The 16,805-nt window shown below is 46.2% G+C and overlaps 1 protein-coding gene across 1 annotated transcript; it reads left to right on the plus strand.

Annotated features, from left to right (window-relative positions):
* Positions 1-1,402: 1,402 nt before the first annotated feature.
* Positions 1,403-11,842, plus strand: SNPH (syntaphilin). The gene is made up of 4 exons (XM_058174627.1): positions 1,403-1,446; positions 3,824-4,030; positions 8,721-8,870; positions 10,600-11,842. Exons 1-4 carry the CDS (start codon positions 1,403-1,405, stop codon positions 11,840-11,842), a joined length of 1,644 nt encoding a protein of 547 aa, XP_058030610.1.
* The last annotated feature ends 4,963 nt before the right edge of the window (positions 11,843-16,805 follow it).

Raw genomic sequence — 16,805 nt, forward strand, 5'->3', positions numbered from 1 at the left:
CTCCGAAGACTCAGGGCGGCTTACACAGTGTTAAGCAATAGTCTTCATCCATTTGTATATTATATACAAAGTCAACTTATTGCCCCCAACAATCTGGGTCCTCATTTTACCTACCTTATAAAGGATGGAAGGCTGAGTCAACCTTGGGCCTGGTGGGACTAGAACCTGCAGTAATTGCAAGCAGCTGCTGTTAATAACAGACTGTCTTAGCAGTCTGAGCCACCAGAGGAAGGATTGCATGATCCCAGGATATTGTGACCGTCATAAATATGTATCAGTTGCCAAATGCCTGGATTTTGATCATGGGGATGGGGAACGGTCGTAAGTGGGAAAAATGGTCATAAGTTCCTTTTCTTTCAGTGGCGTTGTAACTTCGAAAGGTCAGTAAACGAAGTGTTGTAAGTCAAGGACTACCGGTACGTTATAAAATGCTTTGAAACAGGTTATGCTCATCAGGTTCCCACCATCTGCATTCAGAGCTAATTGGAATAAGCTGCAGCCTAGGTTTTTTAAAAAAGTGATCTTATAAAAGCATGCAATCTATACACAATCTATGGCGGATATTTTACAAGTCGCCTCTTTACTGCAATATCTGATTTAATGGGAGAGGAATATCAGGTGAAAAAGAAGAAAGAAAAGAAAGTAGGGAAGGGAAGGGAAGGGAAGGGAAGGGAGGGAGGGAGGGAGGGAGGGACAAGAGACAGAGAGGGAAGGAAGGAATGAAAAGAGAGGGAGGGAAGGTGGGAGAAAGGAAGGAAGAGGGAAAGTGAAGGAATGAAAAGAGAGAAGAAGGAAGGAAGGAAGGAAGGAAGGAAGGAGGAAGGAAGGAAGGAAGGAAGGAAGGAAGGAAGGAAGGAAAAGAGAGGGAGGGAAGGTGGGAGAAAAGAAGGAAGGAAGAGAGGAAAAGTGAAGGAAGGAATGAAAAGAGAGAAGAAGGGAAGGAGGAATGAAAAGAGGGAGGAAGGGAGGGAGGAAGAAAGGAAGAAAGGAAGAGGGAGGGAGGAGGAAAGGAAGGAAGGAAGGGACAAGAGGCAGAGAAGAAAGGAAGGAATGAAAAGAGGGAGGGAAGGTAGGAGAAAGGAAGTAAGGAAGAGAGGGAAAATGAAGGAAGGAATGAAAAGAGAGAAGAAGGGGGCGGAGGAATGAAAAGAGGGAGGGAAGGTAGGAGAAAGGAAGTAAGGAAGAGAGGGAAAGTGAAGGAAGGAATGAAAAGAGAGAAGAAGAGGGGGAGGAATGAAAAGAAGGAGGAAGGATTGGATTGGATTTGAACCCAGAACTCAACTGCTAGATTTCCCAGCTTCCTGGTCTTAATTCTCACCCGCTTTCTCTCTTCTTTTCATTTCCTTCCCCTCCCATCCCAGCTGGCCTTGGCTTCACGGCCAAACTCTGGGCTTTGATTGCTATGTCCTTGCCAGGAAGCCGAAGACCCTCGACGGGATCCCGAAGGTGAATATGATTTAATTTTGTTTTGTTTTATTATTTTATTTTATTTTGTTTATTTCTTTTATTTCATCGTTTTTATTTTATTTATTTACTTAACTATTTAACCTGCCTTTATTATTTTTTATCAATAACCGAAGGTAGTGAACATACATAATACTTCTCCCTCCTCCTATTTTCCCCTACAGCAACCCTGTGAGGTGGGCTGGGCTGAAAGAGACATACGGGCCCAAAGTCACCCAGCTGGTGACTTTGGGCCAGTATGTCTCTTTCAGCCCAGCCCACCTCACAGGGTTGCTGTAGGGGAAAATTGCCTGCCCTTCTGCATACCTGAATCCCTTGTTCCAATTTAGTTCTGTGGAAAACAAAGGCAGATTCCTGGACATTCAGGAAAGATGGTTACCCCAAATGGTTGTTTGCCAGTGAAGTGATGTTTGCTTGCTTGTTTGCCAAACACCTCTTTGCCAGGGATACTTTGGAAATTTGTAAAATAGAGGATTTAGTCACCCTTGCTAAAAAAGACTGCCTCCATCATTTAAACAGATGGATTTAAAATGGAATTGAATTCAATATTTTATTTAATTGTGATTAGACACACAAGGAATTTGTCACACCAATCAAAGGGGGAAGTAAAGAACAAAAAAGGATAAACAATGACACTACAGCCACACCGTTTTGGGTTAATATATATTGTGTATAAAATAAATAGGGTGGCTCAGGGGCTAGGATGTTGAGCTTGTCGATCGGAAGGTCAGCAGCTCAGCGGTTCGAATCCCTAGTGCTGCCGCGTAACAGGGTGAGCTCCCATTACTTGTCCCAGCTTCTGCCACCCTAGCAGTTTCGAAAGCACGTAAAAATGCAAGTAGAAAAAATAGGGACCACCTTTGGTGGGAAGGGAACAGCGTTCCATGCATCTTTGGCATTAAGTGAGCCAGCCACATGACCACGGAGACGTCTTCAGACAGCGCTGGCTCTTCGACTTTGAAACGGAGATGAGCACTGCCTCCTAAAGTCGGCAACGACTAGCACGTATGTGCGAGGGGAACCTTTACCTTTACCTATAAAATATATTTGTGTAGCACTCTCTTTGAAAGAGCGGAACAATTGGGTAGCTGTGTTTCTATAACACACTATGAGCCAACAATAAAAAATGAAGCTTAGAATTCAAGATCGTTGACCTTACACAATAATAAAATTTGGACTAATATATGGCTTAAAAGGTTTCTGTTTAAGTAGCAAAATGGCCATGCTATTCCAGAGATTTTGTCCAGTTCAGAACTGGAACTTTTAATACTTATTATTATTATTATCAACAATCAACCAATAGCACAACCCATGGAACAGAAGTTGCCTTAAGAAGTTGTGGGAGCTTCATCACTGGAAGCTTTCAAGAAGAGACTGGACTGCCATCGGTCCGAAATGGTGGAGGGTCTCCTGCTTGGGCGGGGGGTTGGACTAGATGACCTGCAAGGTCCCTTCCGACTCTGTTGTTCTATTCTAAATTATTAAGGTTGAACAGTTCATGGAAGTTATACTGATCATTTTAAAGTTTCTCATAGAAGGTGAGAAACAGATTCAGGGGTACAGCAAAGTAGATTTAAGCCAGTGTTTCTCAACTTGGCTTCTTTAAGACTGAAGTCGAACCATCTTAAAGTTGCCAGAATTGAAAACACTGTGATAGATGGACATGATTGGCAAGGACAAAGAACATGGTTTGTGTCAAATGGTAGAGTTAGATTTCCTGTTCTTCCTTATTTTCTACCTTTAATTTTCTCATCCTCTTTTTTGCGTTTTGCGTAACATTGCTTAACCGGAAAAGACTTTGATTTTCTTTCTTCCATGTGTGACAACTTCATTATTGGAACTTTGATTTTCTTTCTTCCAATAAGTGATAACTTCATTATTGGTACTTTGATTTTCTTTCTTCCATATGTAATAATTTCATTATTGGTACTTTGATTTTCTTTCTTCCATGTGTGATAACTTCATTATTGGTACTTTGATTTTCTTTCTTTCAATAAGTGATAACTTCATTATTGGTAATTTGATTTTCTTTTTTCTGTATGTGATAACTTAATTTTAAGAATTTCCTAGCATGCATGGCCATCGCTGAGAGTTCTGGGAATCAGTCTACATATCTGAAGATGCCCAATTTGGGGAGAACTGAGTTAAGGAGGGCAAGAAGGGGGAAGGGATCTTATAGACCCCCCGATTCCACCCCCATATGCACCCCTTGGTCCTGCTTGTTGCTACATGTAGATACGCTTTTGCCTCCTTCCCATTGTGATCTCCCCCTTTTTCCTCTCCTGTTTGTATGGTCCTGCTTTTTACCTTGATTCTCTTCTCCTGTCTTGTGCATTTGTGTTCCCTCGGGTTGTGGAAGCCGTGAGTTTTACGGAAGGAGTGGCTCAGCCTCCCTCTTTAAGTCTGCAACGGCCCCAGTCACTCCGACTGAGAAACAGCCTCTTCTTCCTGCCTCCAGGCGCCCCTCCCCGCCCGTCAGTATGCGTGACACCTACGGCACCTCTTCGCTCAGCAGCAGCAGCAACTCCGGCTCCTGTAAGGGCAGCGACAGCAGTCCCACGCCAAGGTAACCCCAGGGGGCGCCGCTGAGCAATGCAGGCCCAGGCCGAAGGGCCAATCTGCCCGGTCCAGGGGCCGATGGCGTGTATTTTTCCTGATTTTTAAACCCCATGCTGCCCCAGTTTTGCTTCAGTTTGCAATGCTACATACGGCAATGCTGACTCTGCCCACTGCCTGCAGTTCAATTTTCACTGGTTCAAGCTGACTCAGCCTTCCCTCCTTCCAAGGTCAGTAAACTGAGGACCCAGATTGTTGGGTACAAGATGCTGATTCTGTAAACCGCTTAGTGGGCTGCAAAGCACTATGAAGCGATATTTAAGTGCTATTGTTATCTATCTCTGTCTCATTTCTCTCTTATCTATCTCTCTGTCTCTCAATGTTTCTCTCTGTCTCTTTCTCTGTGTCTGTCTCTGTCTCTGTCTATCATCTATCATATCTAGCTAGCTAGCTAGCTAGCTATCATATCTATCATCTATCCGTCTTCTATTATCTATCTACCTATGTATCATATCTATCTATCTATCTATCTATCTATCTATCTATCTATCTATCTATCTATCTATCTATCATCTATCTATCTATATCATTATCTATCCAACTTCTATTATCTATCTACCTACCTACCTATCATATCTATCTATACATCTGTCTGTCTGTCTGTCTGTCTGTCTGTCTATCTATCTCATTATCTATCTATTTATCATCTATCTATCTCTACATCTATCATATCTAGCTAGCTATCATATCTATCATCTATTATCTATCTATCATCTATATACCTATCATATCTATCTATCTATATCATTATCTATCCATCTTCTATTATCTATCCATCTATCTACTTACCTACCTACCTATCATATCTAACTATATGTATCTATCTATCTATCTATCTATCTATCTATCTATCTATCTATCTATCTATCTATCTATCTATCTATCATCTATCTATCATCTATCTATCTATATCATTATCTATCTATTTATCAACTATCTATCTATTTATCTCTACATCTATCATATCTAGCTAGCTAGCTAGCTATCATATCTATCATCTATCCATCTTCTATTATCTATCTATCTATTTATCTATCTATTTATCTATCTATCTATCTACCTACCTACTATCTATCTATCTATCTATCTATCTATGTATCTATCTATCTATCTATCTATCTATCTATCTATCTATCTATCTATGTATCTATCTATCTATATCATTATCTATCCATCTTCTATTATCTATCCATCTATCTATCTACTTACCTACCTATCATATCTAACTATATCTATCTATCTATCTATCTATCTATCTATCTATCTATCTATCTATCTATCTATCTCATTATCTATCTATTTATCAACTATCTATCTATCTATCTATCTATCTATCTATCTATCTATCTATCTATCTATCTATCTATCTATCTCTACATCTATCATATCTAGCTAGCTACCTAGCTAGCTATCATATCTTTCATCTATCCATCTTCTATTATCTATCTATCTATCTACCTACCTACCTACCTATCATATCTATCTATCTATCTATCTATATCATTCTCTAACCATCTTCTCTCTATCCATCTATCTACCTACCTATCATATCTAACTATATCTATCTGTCTATCTATCTATCTTGCAGTTCATTTTCTATTTTGATAACCTTCTGATCCTCTTCATGTACGTTGAGCCCAAAATTTCTGTTGCTAACTGAGACACCTGTTAAGTCAATTTTGCCATCTTTCTAGTCACATGGTTGTTAAACGAATCACTGCAGTGGTTAAGTTAGCCACACAGTTGTTAAGCAGATCGGTCTCCCCCATTGACTTTGCTTGTCAGCCGGTCACAAAAGGGGATCACGTGACCCCGGGACACTGCAACTGTCATAAATACGAGACAGTTGCCAAACATCTGAATTTGGATCACGTGATCTTGGGGATGTTGCAACGGTCGTAAGTGTAAAAAACAGTCATGAGCTACATTTTTCAGTGCAGCTGCAACTTTGAACAGTCATTAAATGAACTGCCATAAGTTGAGAACTTCCTGTAATAACAATACAAAAGCAATAAAAAAAATCCATTGAAAACCCTGGAAAGATTGAACGGCCTTCACTGGGTGCAGAAATAAAGTTAGCATGGACGGGAGGCCACCACAGAGGCAGCTCACTCCTTGTTGAGATCCACCTCACTTCGCGGTGAGAAGGCGGGTTCAGGAGTTTGGCCATGAATTTGGGGGAGAGGCAATTAAATTCGGAGTCTGGCTAGACCAGTGGTGGAATTCCATTTTTTTTACTACCAGTTCTGTGGGCGTGGCTTGGTGGGCATGGCAGGGGAAGGATATTGCAAAATCTCCATTCCCTCCCCACTCCAGGGGAAGGATACTGCAAAATCCCCATTCCCTCCCCACTCCAGGGGAAGGATACTGCAAAATCCACATTCCCTCCCCACTCCAGGGGAAGGATACTGCAAAATCCACATTCCCTCCCCACTCCAGGGGAAGGATACTGCAAAATCCACATTCCCTCCCCACTCCAGGGGGAAGGATACTGCACAATCTCCATTCCCTCTGCACTCCAGGGGAAGGATATTGCAAAATCTCCATTCCCTCCTCACTCCAGGGGAAGGATACTGCAAAATCCCCATTCCCTCCCCACTCCTGGGGGAAAGATATTGCAAAATCCCCATTCCCTCCCCACTCCAGGGGGAATGATACTGCAAAATCCCCATTCCCACCCCACTCCAGGGGGAAGGATATTGCAAAATCTCCATTCCCTCCCCACTCCAGGGGAAGGATATTGCAAAATCTCCATTCCCTCCCCATTCCAGGGGGGAAGGATATTGCAAAATCCCCATTCCCTCCCCACTCCAGGGGGAAGGATACTGCAAAATCCCCATTCCCACCCCAGTCCAGGGGGAAGGATATTGCAAAATCCCCATTCCCTCCCCACTCCTGGGACATGGCAGAGGTGGCATTTGCCGGTTCTCCGAACTGCTCAAAATTTCTGCTACCGGTTCTCAAGAACCTGTCAGAACCTGCTGGATTTCACCCCTGGGCTAGTCCCTACCTAGACATGCGTCTTATGTGTCGTGAGGATAAAGGCCTGCCTTCCTTTTCAATGTCCGTCCAGTCTTCTCCAACCCCATTGTTCATTCCATGTCCTCCGTCTCCTGTCTGTTGCTTCATCAATCACTCTAGACTAGAGCAAGGAGGAGACCAGGATGGAGGCTTTTCCCATCTCTTGGAAAACCTAGAGGGACTCAGGGCATCTTTAGAACTGAGCAGAGCTTAAGCATAGGGCACACCTGAGTTTGGCACTAGGAGTGATGCAGTTGGCTGGAGGGAGGGACAGCAGGGTCACCCAGTTGTGTGAAGACATGTGCAAAAGTGGACAAACCTCCTCGCAGACATTCCTGGGATTCAAATTATAAGGGGCGTGCATAAGAGCACAAACGTGCCTACCGTTCCTGTCCTACTGTTGCTTCATACTTATGCTCCTGTATGATATTGTGACAAATAAATAAAATAAATAAAAAATAAATAAATGGGAAGGAAGGAAGGCAGGCAGGCAGGGAGGGAGGAGAGATGGGAAAAAGAACGGACGGACAAACGGAAGGAAGGAAGGAAGGAAGGAAGGAAGGAAGGAAGGAAGGAAGGAAGGAAGGAAGGAAGGAAGGAAGGAAGGAAGGAAGGAGAGATGGGAGGAAGGGAGGAAAGAAGGAAGAAGAGATGGGAAACAGGAAGGAAGGGGAAGGAAGAAGGGAGGGGATAGGAAGGGAGGAGAGGTGGGAAGACGTTTTAAGTTTTGTTTTAATGTGTATATTGTGGGGTTTTTATTATTTGGCTTCGGGAGAAGGGCGGTATAAAAATCTAATAAAATAAAAAAAATAAAATAAAATAAATAAATAAATAAATAAGAAGGGAAGAAGGGGAAGAAGAAGGGAGCGGGAGGAAGGAAGGAGAGAGGAAATAGAAAGAAAAGGGAGGGAGGGAGAGAAGAAGGAAGGGGCAGAGAAAGAGAAAAAAGAAAGAGGCAAAGAAAGAAGAAAGAAGAAAGAGAAAGAAGGAAGGGAGGAAGAGTGGGAGGGAAGAAGTGGGAGAAGGAGGAAATAAGGGAGAGAGGGAGGGAAAGGAAGGAAGGGGAAGAGAGAAAGAGAAAAAAGAGAAAAAGAAAGAAAGAAAGAAAGAAAGAAAGAAAGAAAGAAAGAAAGAAAGAAAGAAAGAAAGAAAGAAAGAAAGAAAGAAAGAAAGAAAAGTGGGAGGGGAGAAAGAAGGGAGGAGGGAAAAAGAGAGGAAGGAAGGAGAGAGAGAGAGAGATGAGAGAGAGATGAAAAAGAAGGAAATGAAAAAGGAAGGGAGGAAGAGTGGGAGGGAAGAAGTGGGAGAAGGAGGAAATAAGGGAGAGAGGGAGGGAAAGGAAGGAAGGAAGGGGAAGAGAGAAAGAGAAAAAAGAGAAAAAGAAAGAAAGAAAGAAAGAAAGAAAGAAAGAAAGAAAGAAAGAAAGAAAGAAAGAAAGAAAGAAAGAAAGAAAGAAAGAAAAGTGGGAGGGGAGAAAGAAGGGAGGGAGGGAAAAAAAGAGAGGAAGGAAGGGAGAGAGAGAGAGAGATGAAAGAGAGATGAAAAAAGAAGGAAGGAAAGAAGTGAAAAAAAGGAAGGAAGGAAGGGAGGTGGTTAATTATGTCTTCCTCTCTTTTCAGGCGCCCCGTGAAGTACCTCCTGTGTAGTGACAACCATGGGATTAAGCCGCCAACTCCTGAGCAATATCTTACCCCTCTCCAGCAGAAAGAGGTCTGTATCCGGCACCTGAGGGCCAGGCTGAGGGACACCCACGAGAGGCTGCAGGACAGGTGAGCATCCGGGGCAGAGAAATGTTGGACGGGGGGGGGGGTTTCCTCCGTGCCTAATTCAGCAGACATCTTGTGTCAGTCGTGGTTCTCTGAGACGTTATTGCTGTCTCTCTGAGCTTGGTGGTTTTCTTGCAGACGTTTCATGACCCAACTATTGTTGTGTCTCGTCCGATCTCACCACCACAGCCTTCTTATCTGCTTCCGAACGCTGAAGAATGTCCTAGCATGCCTCCCGGCCCCAGCCCTGGCTCCATGCCCAGACAGGCTGAAGAAGAGCAAGTATCTCCAGCCCCCAGCTCTGGCTCCATGCCCAGGCAAACGGAGCAACTAAACCCCTCCCCCTCCTCCACAGCATGTGAGCCTGAGGAAGGTCAATTACCAACAGCTGCCGACTGGAGTGACCCTCGCTTCAGGAGAATTGATAGGCGGCGGCAACAGAAGGAAGGGAGGGGCAGGCCGGGATATGTGCTGAGTCATGGAGCCACACCCCATGGCCTATATAAAGGATCTGCTTTCTGGCATTCTCTGAGTCAGGCAAAGTCTAAACATATCTTGCTGAAGTCACTTTCTGGTCTCCTGCCTGCCCTGAGGACTTTGCTAGGACTTTGGCAGAGCTGCAGAGGCACACCTGATTCGGATTTCCCTGACCCGGCCGTCAGCGGAGGAGTGGGACACGACATCTATATAGCATCATCAATGCTAGAAGGGGGTGGGGTTTGGGAGGAGGAGGAGGAGGAAGGGGACTACGCGGTCCTTGGTGCTCTCTGAGCTTGGTGGTTTTCTTGGAGACATTTCATGACCCAACTAGGTAACCTCATCAGTGGGAGTAAGTGTGGAGTTTGCTCATCAGGGCTAGCTGGGGATAGGGTTTGAAGAGTGGGGGAATAGGAGAGGAATACAACGATGACTGTGGGTGTTTGGTTCTTTATGAGCTTGGTTGTTTTCTTGGAGACGTTTCATGACCCAGCTAGGGAACATCATCATTGTGAGTAAGGAGTTTGCTTCCTGTTTATATATAGTAGCTTTCCCTGCCGGTGTTGATGGGGATATGGTTTTCTATTTGGCTGTTCCTTTATTAGGATATTGTTTTCATTTGCCTGTTTTTAATCCCTGTGTCAGGATTCCCACAGGGAATCATGAGCCTCTTGAGCCACGAATCAAAAGAAATCCAATTATTTATTAGGAGCTTCATGTCAGCACGTTCGAAGTGAAGCCAACTCTGACCCCACTTAATTTACGTTCCGGCTCTGACTGTTTCCCTCCTCCCCACAAGGTCTGTCATCAGTCACATTCTCCAACGAAGCAATTTCGCGGTTTGTAGAGATCACTCCCCTCCAGCCGCTGTGGGTAACCGCATAGATGGCCTTGACAGAGATACGGCTGGAATGTGCTTTTCTTTTGACTGACGGTGCTGCCTCACTGCGGCTGCAAAGTTCATTTCCCCATCCCCCCCGCTGCCTATGGCAACTCCAGAGCAGGCCAGCAATGCTTTGCCAGTTGATGCCCTGTAGTTGTAAGTCAAGGACTACTTGTGTATCAAATAGGGCCTCTGAAATATTATCCTCTGCCTACCGAAAGCTCTATTCAAGTGCACAGAAAAAAAACAAAGACATCAGCGCTGTCCTATATGTAGAATTTAACCCAACCTTAAAATAATATGCTTTAGTGTCCAGTACGGAACCTTACACTGTAATCAGCCCATGACCATCTGCTTCTCTGTCCACTGCAGGGATGGCGAGATTGAAGACCTGAAGACCCAACTCTCAAGGATGCAAGAAGACTGGATTGAGGAGGAATGTCATCGAGTGGAAGCTCAGCTGGCCCTCAAAGAAGCCCGGAAGGAGATTAAGCAGCTCAAGCAGGTCATCGACACCGTCAAGAATAACCTGATCGAGAAAGACAAAGGCCTCCAGAAGTACTTTGTGGACATCAACATTCAGAACAAGAAGCTGGAAACGCTGCTGCACAGCATGGAGGTTGCGCAGAACGGGACGGTCAAAGAGGAAGGGCACGCCGAGTCAGCCGGAGGGTCCCCCGCACGCTCGCTCACCCGCAGTTCCACGTACACCAAGTTGAGTGACCAGGGAGCGACGGACAGGAACATCGGCGGCTCTCAAACCATCTCGGTGGACGACGGAGCTGATAGTGGCTTCGTGGCTGCAGAGAACTCCTTGAGCCGGACAGATTTGCTGGACCACAGCAGCCTCCTGTCCTCAGGAGTGGAGTGTGGCCCCGACGACGCCTCGTCCCTGCACACCTCCTACACCTTGGGGTCCCAGATGCCCACCAGCTCCACGTACGAGAAGCTGATGGGATCTCAGAAGAGCGTGGAAGCCGCCGTACAAGCTACCTGCATGCAGGAACAAGCCATTCAGACAGACTTTGGACATTACCAGCCAGATCTTGACACCATCCTGGAGAAAGTCATGAAGTCTCAAGCGGGTAGCCTCGCCAGCCCCACCTCGGAGTGGCCCTCTGAGATAGAGGAGGTGGCCGAGCCTACCAGCTCAGAGAGTGGCGTCCCCAACTGCTCGAACCCCACAGACAGGACGGCCCCCGAACCCTTCTCAGCTGTTGTGGTCAGTGGCGGAGAACCCACCGAGAAGCCCGATGGCCAACCGGCTTCGCAAAACCCAGCTGTGCATCAGCCATGCAGCGCCAGCCCTTCCGTGAGCATCGTCTGCACCCCTGAAGATGAGGCAACCGAGCCGGGAGAAGACACCGCAGGGGCAGCAGCCTCAGCTGAGCCCAAAACTTACTGGAGCCGCCACTTCCTCGTGGATCTCTTGGCGGTGGTCGTGCCAGCTGTGCCTACAGTCGCCTGGCTGTGCCGTTCGCAGCGGAGGCAGGGGCAGCCCATTTACAACATCAGCTCTCTGCTGCGAGGTTGCTGCACCGTCGCCCTACACTCGATCCGAAAGATCAGCTGCCGGTCGGTCACCAACATAAACAGCACCTGCTCTCAGCCATAACTTCTTCCTCCTTCCCTGCCCAGCCAGCTCTGTCGTGTGCTCGCACATCTGCTTTGTTGCCCTCAGAGCCAGCAGGGTTTAGGGGACCCATGATTGTAAATCCCGTACGGACACTTGAATTTCTCTTTCCCTGTTACCTGCTTCATTTAGCGCACAGGCGGGCGACTTAGCCGGCATCCCGATGTGCTGGATCTTGATTTATGCAAATAGCTTGGGAGAAGAAGCCATCGCTGTGGTGACCCTGGTGCAGCGTGGACAGGATAAAAACCGTCTTCTCCTTGCTGAGAAACCATCTCCTTTCAGGGGCTGCTGCTGTTGAAAACTCAGTTTTGCTCTAGGAAACGTGTGTCGCGTTTCCTCCACGATTGGCTGGCTCACTTCTCCCTCCTCTTAACATCTGAATGTTTTTTGAGTGATGCAGAAAACTTTGCTCCATTGTCCCGGCCTCCCTCTTCTCTCTTTCCTGCTTTTTTCCAAGTTTCATCCTCTAACCAGCCCTGAGTCTACCTCACCTTCCCTAAACCATTTCCCATCCTGCTTTAAGTCCAGGTCCATCTGTGTCCATCTTCACCCTACAGGAATCTGTCTCGCAGCATGGCTGGCTGGGGGGAATTCTGGGAGATGAAGTCCACCCATCTTCCAGTTGCCAACTTTGAAAAACACTACAGTAGAAGAAGGACTGTGTCTGTTTTGCAGAGAGGAGCAGAGGGCTTGTTGAAAAGATGTTTGCGACAGTAGCTCTCCAAATTCCACTGGTCCCCTTTTCTAAAAGGTAAAGGTAAAGGTTCCCCTCGCACATACGTGCTAGTCGTTCCCGGCTCTAGGGAGCGGTGCTCATCTCCGTTTCAAAGCCGAAGAGCCAGCGCTGTCCGAAGATGTCTCCGTGCTCATGTGGCCGGCATGACTCAATGCCAAAGGCGCACGGAACGCTATTACCTTCCCACCAAAGGTGGTCCCCTTTTCTACCCACTCACAAATTTCCAGAGGTCTGACCATCTTCAGTCCTTGCAAACTGGTGGCTTCTTTCTTTCATTTCTTGTTATCTCAGACCGAGATCCCTACCCCGAGGTCCGCAGTCTGGACCCAGTCTGTGGCTCGTTGTGAACTGGGCTGCGCAAGCAGTGGGCAAGTGCGCAGCCACGTGAAGCTCCATTTGTGAAAGCAGCGAGCATGCACGCAAAACCATCCCCTGTTCTCACCACAACCGCCGCCACCACTGCCAGTCTGGGCAGCCAGAAAGGTTGAGGAACATGGGTCTAAGAGAGATAAAACAAACCCCACTTCTTTCTAGCATTGATGATGTTATCGAGTTGGGTCATGAAACGTCCGGAAGAAAACAACCAAGCTCAGAGAACACCAAGGACCCCACAGTCCTCCTCGTCACAAACCCCATTCTCTTCCACCACTTATGATGTTACTGAGTTGGGTCATAAAACCTCCTCCTCTTCCCCCTCCTTCTCCCCACACTCTTTTCTAACACTGATAATGTTACCTGTTGGAGTCATGAAACTTCTGCAAGAACACCATCAAGCTCAAAGACCACCAAGGACACTCTAGTCCAACCCTGAGCCACACATATTCTCTTCGTATAATGGTATCTAAGTTGGTGTGGAAGTCTTGCAGAACCCCAAATCTTGATCTGGACATTTGGGGTGGGGTGGGGGGCAGGCTTGCTAGAATAACACGAATCCCAATACTGTCTAGCTGAGCCCAGTTCAATAACAGACATAGGGTTCGTGAATCACTACATTTATAAGCTCGTTCTACACCGCCATCACCATCACTTGCCCTTTTGGTACAGATATTGTCCTTAGTCAAACTACCCTTGTGTTTCTAGTGACGAGGGTACACACCCAATCACCTTTGTATTTTTGCATAAAGTTAGAATGACCCTTCCTCTGAAGATCTGCCCTTTTATAATGCAAACTGTAGGCCAGCAGCCTCCACATCACGTCCACTGTTCGGATTTCTCTCTTCCCCCAATCCTCAGTCTACTAGAGCTAGTTGATGTACCGTAGGAGAAAGGAAGAAAAAAAAAAAAGCACACTCAGCACTTTTGTTCAGAGATTGTCTACTATCACGGCGCCTCTTCCGAGGCTAACCCTTTGAGCGAACCTTGCCTCAGATTACGCCCTGCCTGCAGATACACAACACGACGCTGCACCGTTTTCGAGGGAGACCCGGGAACGCAACGTCGGAGCAACACACGCTACAGGAAATGTAGTCAGGGGTTCCACGTGCCCCGTTGGCGCCAGCCCACCTTTTGAGAAATGTTTTGTGCAAGACGGAAAGAGGACTCGGGCGTCATTCCCTTCACCTCCAAGAATGTTGTGAAATATATTGAATGCGGTGTGCAAGGGTGCCTGTGGATGTGTCGCTCGCCCCCCGTCACATTCGTGAGACTTTCTGAACCGTTGGCTCTGCTCTCCATCTTTCAGAAAATGCTCCCGGGAATGAAGATAAAAAGAAGGCAGAGATATACCTCACGTGGAGCAACCTGCCGTCTCCTCCTAGGGAGGGGGGTCAAAGAAGCCCTTAAGTCTGTTGTTGTTTAGCTTTGCACTACGTTCACTTTTGGCAAACTTGAACGCTGCTGTCCTGGTTGATCGGCGGAGTGGGTTCCAGTGGTGGGTTGCTCTCCTCAGCGATGCTAACCCTGTCTTTGTAAACTGGAGCGGCTAACTATGGAGCAGGCTCCAGCGTACTGTGTGCCCCCACCTGGTTGCTACTTCTGCCCATCCGGTAGTCAAGCTACCAGCTTGATGCAACCTTTCAGTAGATCAAGGCCTGGACATGGACCATTATCATAATACTGGCCTAGGAAAATGTGCCTCCTTTGAGTTTCCATTGTTTGCTTGTAACGTGTAGAACAAACGATCAAGGGAGTAGAGAAACTGACTAGGTAGGGATTAAACTCCACATCCGTTTGAAGTGGGGAGGGGGGGGGAAATGGGTAAAACTGTCTGTCTTAAATCCTGTGGCTGCCATTTCATCCAAGCTAGCAAAAGACCCCTACTTACAGCCACCCGTGAGCAAAAGCAAAATGGCTAGATAGGGCCCCTCTTGTGAGAGAACGCGAACTCTCTTAAGATCCCTTTCGCTGGGAGCAAGCCACAGGACGACAAGCTTCACTCATCACACTAAACTCTTATACGGCGGGCTTGTTTGTGTGGTGTGCGTGGGTTTGCACTGAATCACGAGGAAAGCCAAGCTTGGCTTGGCACTGTGTGTGAGGCTAATTTCTGTTCGGGAAAGCCGAGGGGAATCAAGTCGTCTGGAGGGTTTATGCCCAAGAATAAAAGTTAGTCCACTCATTTATACAGAGAATGTTTTGATGGGATGAGAAGAGTCACATCCGCTCCCAGGTATCCTGTGGACACCTAGAAAGAGCCAAAGTGACGGATTTTTACCACTTGTTCAGCTTGCTGCAGAGATTGTTTAATGCCTGGACATCTTTCTACACAACTGCCCAGCTCTTTCCAAAAATGACACTGCGGTTGTGTTCACACAACCTGCAAAAGACGGTCATTGTATCGATCCGTTTCTCTGCGTACGCAGACTGCGGGATAAAAATCCCACATAACATAACAATAACAGAGTTGGAAGGGACCTTGGAGGTCTTCTAGTCCAACCCCCTGCCCAGGCAGGAAACCCTACACCACTTCAGACAGATGGTTATCCAACATTTTCTTTAAAATTTCCAGTGTTGGAGCATTCACAACTTCTAACAGTTTGCATTGATTCTATATACGAAAAGCAAAAGGTTAAACCAGACCTTCAGCACGTTATACTGATAAATTCACTAGACTCGGTCATCTTTTGTAAACGCAGGTAGTCCTCGACTAACAACCATTGATTTAGTGACCGTTCAAAGTTACAACGGAACCATAAAATGAACTAATGGCCATGCTTACAACTGTTTTAGCATCCCCTGGTCCCATGATCAAAATTGGTGCCTGATTCATACAGGTAGTCCTCGATTTACGGCCACCACTGAGCCCAGGATTCATGTTGCTAAGTGAAAAAAATTCATTCAGTGAGTTTTGCTCCATTTAACGACTTTTCTTCCCACATTTCTTAAGTGAATCACTGCAATCGTTAAATGAGTAACGAACACGGTTGTGAAATGAACCTGGCTTCCCCCACGGATCGTGTTTCTCAGGGCGTCACAAAAGATGGTCACATGGACACCATCGTAGATGTCATAAATCAATCGTCAAGCGTCCGAATGTAAATCTCGTGACCCCGGGGATGCTGCAACGGTCGTAAGTGCGAAAAACCGGTCGCGATTCACTTTTTTCAGGGCCGTTGTCACTTCGAATGGTCACTAAATGAACTGTTGCAAGTCAAGGACCACCTGTATTTATGACGGTCGCAGTGTCCTGGGATCAACTTCTGTGACTTTTTGACAAGCAAAGTCAATGGAGAAGTCAGATTCACTTAACAAGTGTGTTACTAATTGCTCAATAGTAGTACCTGTGAGAGGGATCTTGGAGTCCTAGTGGACAACCATCTAGATATGAGCCATCCGTGTGCAGCAGCTGCCACAAAAGCCAACACAGTTCTGGGCTGCATAAACAGAGGGATAGAATCAAGATCACCTGAAGTGTTAGTACCACTTTATAATGCCTTGGTAAGGCCACACTTGGAATACTGCATTCAGTTTTGGTCGCCACAATGTAAAAAAGATATTGAGACTCTAGAAAGAGTGCAGAGAAGAGCAACAAAGAGGATTAGGGGACTGGAGGCTAAAACATATGAAGAACGGTTGCAGGAACTGGGTATGTCTAGTTTAATGAAAAGGAGGACTAGGGGAGACATGACAGCAGTGTTCCAATATCTCAGGGGTTGCCACAAAGAAGAGGGAGTCGGGCTGTTCTCCAAACCACCCGAAGGCAGGACGAGAAGCAACGGATGGAAATTAATCAAGGAGAGAAGCAACCTAAAACTAAGGAGAAATTTC

This window comes from Ahaetulla prasina, chromosome 3 (assembly GCF_028640845.1).
Source record: "Ahaetulla prasina isolate Xishuangbanna chromosome 3, ASM2864084v1, whole genome shotgun sequence".
NCBI classification, from domain to species: Eukaryota; Metazoa; Chordata; class Lepidosauria; order Squamata; family Colubridae; genus Ahaetulla; species Ahaetulla prasina.

What these genes read in the sequence shown, in the direction of transcription:
- SNPH (XM_058174627.1), top strand. Translation starts at nt 1,403, where the DNA reads ATGTCCTTGCCAGGAAGCCGAAGACCCTCGACGGGATCCCGAAG. An exon ending in CCCTCGACGGGATCCCGAAG is followed by an intron (nt 1,447 to 3,823) that starts GTGAATATGATT and finishes GGGTTGTGGAAG; the next exon opens with CCGTGAGTTTTACGGAAGGA. An exon ending in GACAGCAGTCCCACGCCAAG is followed by an intron (nt 4,031 to 8,720) that starts GTAACCCCAGGG and finishes CTCTCTTTTCAG; the next exon opens with GCGCCCCGTGAAGTACCTCC.